This window comes from Austrofundulus limnaeus, unplaced genomic scaffold (genome assembly GCF_001266775.1).
Source record: "Austrofundulus limnaeus strain Quisiro unplaced genomic scaffold, Austrofundulus_limnaeus-1.0 Scaffold43, whole genome shotgun sequence".
Classification (NCBI taxonomy): domain Eukaryota; kingdom Metazoa; phylum Chordata; class Actinopteri; order Cyprinodontiformes; family Rivulidae; genus Austrofundulus; species Austrofundulus limnaeus.
In genome coordinates, this window is record NW_013952445.1 from 1324117 (window position 1) to 1326930 (window position 2814).

Sequence of the window (2814 nt, forward strand, 5' to 3'; positions counted from 1 at the left end):
CCCTCGCAATATGTTTGCTTTCCCTCGCAATACTTTTGCGTTCCCTCGCAATACTTTTGCGTTCCCTCGCAATACCTTTGCGTTCTCTCGCAATACTTTTGCGTTCCCTCACAATACCTTTGCGTTCCCTCGCAATACCTTTGTGTTACCTTGCAATATTGTTTTGCGTTCCCATGCAAAAAAATTGTTTTGTATATGAACTGAATTAAATCAGACTTTTATTTTGAAATATTCATTTACCAAAACCGGATGTCTCGCCACAAGTTCGTGAAATTGACATTGATGTTGCGTGGCTGCAGCGTGTTTAAAATATCGGCAAATGACATACTTCCATGTGTGGCTGTGTAATATTTTCATTCTGAAGCTGAATTAAAGCAGTAGGCTAACTTGCTAATGGTGAGCATGTGAATTTGTTAATAAACCGGCAGGCACAACAGTGATAAACGACTTTTGCGAGGGAACGCAAAAAGAAAAAAAAATCCCTCATGTCTCCTTGTGCATTCCGTAGAGAAAAGGGTAAAATAGTGACGATGGTAAATTTTTATTTCACGAGCAGACTCACCCACTTTCCACTTGGTACTGGTTGCTAGCTCGTTGTGTCCAATAAGGTACCAGATGCAGGCCATCCAGTGAGCCACCAGGGCAAAGGTGCACATCAGCAGTGTCAGCACTACGGCGCTGTACTGAGAGTAGCGRTCGAGCCTGTGAACAAGTCGAAGAAAACGCAGGAGGCGTACCGTCTTAAGCAAGTGGACCATGGAGGTCTGAACAGAGAGGGGCAGAGGGACAGAAATGAGAAGTTTTAGTCTCTGTCATGCATGAAATTTGTTTTATAAGAWCCTGACTGTTCAAACAATATCCACAGTTCAATATAGCAAAAGCTGAGAAATGCCAAACACTAGACAGTTAACTTCACAAAAAACTGGTTCACTCTAAAACAAACCYATTTTTACCGAGGGCCACATGAACAGCCCTCAAAGGGCCAGCTTTGACTAACTTTGATGTTTTACTGTTTAATTTCGACTAAACATAAAACTTCCTGCTATGGTGGAGCTCTATGCGGTATTTCCTGCATAAAAGCAGCATTTTAACATGAACTYTTGTAAAGACTGAAAAGTACTACGTGGTGAGTAGCTGCTGTCTTGAATTCTGAACTCTCCCACTTTCTAACAGTGAATTCCCACTGGAGGGAGCATTTTAGTTTAAGCTTAAAACTTCTCACTTCTCACAGTACAACTGGACCACAGCAAAAGTTGCCAGTGACAATGCAGTGGAGATTTTACATGGCAAACTTTGCCGCCTGCAGGATGCTTTTGAACCCTGTGCACTTTCAACTAGTGGTGGGATGTCTTCATTTTGCAGGTAAAATAATCAACGTGCATTATGGGAGATGTAGTTTGTGGTAAGCGCTGACTTTAAAGCAGTATACGTTTATTTGAAGACATTATTACATCTTTGAATCACTTTCGGGCCACATAAAAGCCATGATGGGCCACATTTGGCCAGCGGGCCTTGAGTTTGACATATTTGCCCTAAAACAATATGGGAAACGTTTCTCAAATCAAAGAACGCAAGAGGGGAAGCTGGACTTTTTATCGTAACACTTACCACAGTGATATTGAAGACATACAATAGGTCAAAGGGCAAGGCAGCCACCAAGTCCACAAAGAACCATGTGGTGACGTAGTGAATGCAAATGGAGCGTGGCTCATACACCACCTGACCTGACTTGCTCACATAGGTGGTACAGAAGTTCAGGATAATGTCTGCAATTACAAAGTTATTATGAGGAACTTATSTCCTATAACATAGAGCCGTGTTAATATCAATGAAATATTGAACATGAAATCCATTTTTAGTGCCAAGGTGATCTGCATTAAACCAAACCATACCTTTAAATCAAAATACACATAAGGTAAGGCACGACAAGCAATCACTGCAGCAAAAAATTAGGCTTAGAAAAGAAACCTCATCAGTTTTCAATCAGCCACTTGYCCACACTCACCTATAATAAACAGCACTTCCACCAGGATATCACTCACGATGGTGGCACGTTCAGAAGTGCCRGAGTCATCGTACTGCCAGAAGCTGACGTTGTAGGGCACAGAGACAGCCACGTAGAAGGTCGCCAGTAGGATGAGCCAATCCCACAGACTCTTTGATATACTGTAGTGGAGCAGAACGAAGCGTGACYTCTGCACCTCTGCCATCTTGTACTCTGGTACTGAAGGCTTGTCGTTCGTGTTCTGTAAGACACCAGGGGTGATTTCACTGAACGGAACACTTTATTATGCAGTGTTTGTTAAATCCAATACTCAGCATAATTCAACATGCCAATAAACTGAAACAGACTAAAGGCAATGATATTTTTTTACTGGTGTACGTGTGTGTCTGTCTGTTAGCAAAATATCCCATGAACCACTGGAGAGATTTTAACAAGACTTTGAGCAAATACGGATGTATATGTCTGCAAGTAACTAACGTTTGGATTCAATCTTATCTGCAAGAGATAGCTAACAAAACAAAATGTCCACAACATAAACAAGTGAACTCAGAAAACATAAAATTGGTAATAATTCAGGAAACTTTACAGCTCAAATCGTTCCCTGCTACTCATTGTGCAAACTCTGTCAGGACAGCTGCAGGTGACACGCATTCCTTTAAGGAAGGACATTTGCTTCTGTAAATGCAATGTTGCATTTACAGAAGAAGAAGAACATTGCAATGCTTCTGCAATATTGTATATGCTGTTAAGTGCCAGGAGGACTGCGACAAGTTATTCATCGGGGAAACAAAGCAGCCACTGTTCAAAAG

The 2814-nt window shown here is 41.6% G+C and overlaps 1 protein-coding gene across 2 annotated transcripts in view; it reads right to left on the minus strand.

The window, feature by feature from the left end:
- Positions 1–2814, minus strand: part of LOC106516982 (potassium voltage-gated channel subfamily H member 4) — a 43394-nt gene that overhangs the window by 17784 nt on the left and 22796 nt on the right. For both annotated transcript variants that reach the window (XM_014007625.1, XM_014007624.1), the window contains exons 5-7: positions 2006–2246; positions 1609–1766; positions 563–764 (exon numbers count right to left, since the gene is read on the minus strand). In XM_014007625.1, the coding sequence (XP_013863079.1) occupies positions 563–764; positions 1609–1766; positions 2006–2246 (601 nt within the window). The remainder of the gene's footprint in view (positions 1–562; positions 765–1608; positions 1767–2005; positions 2247–2814) is intronic.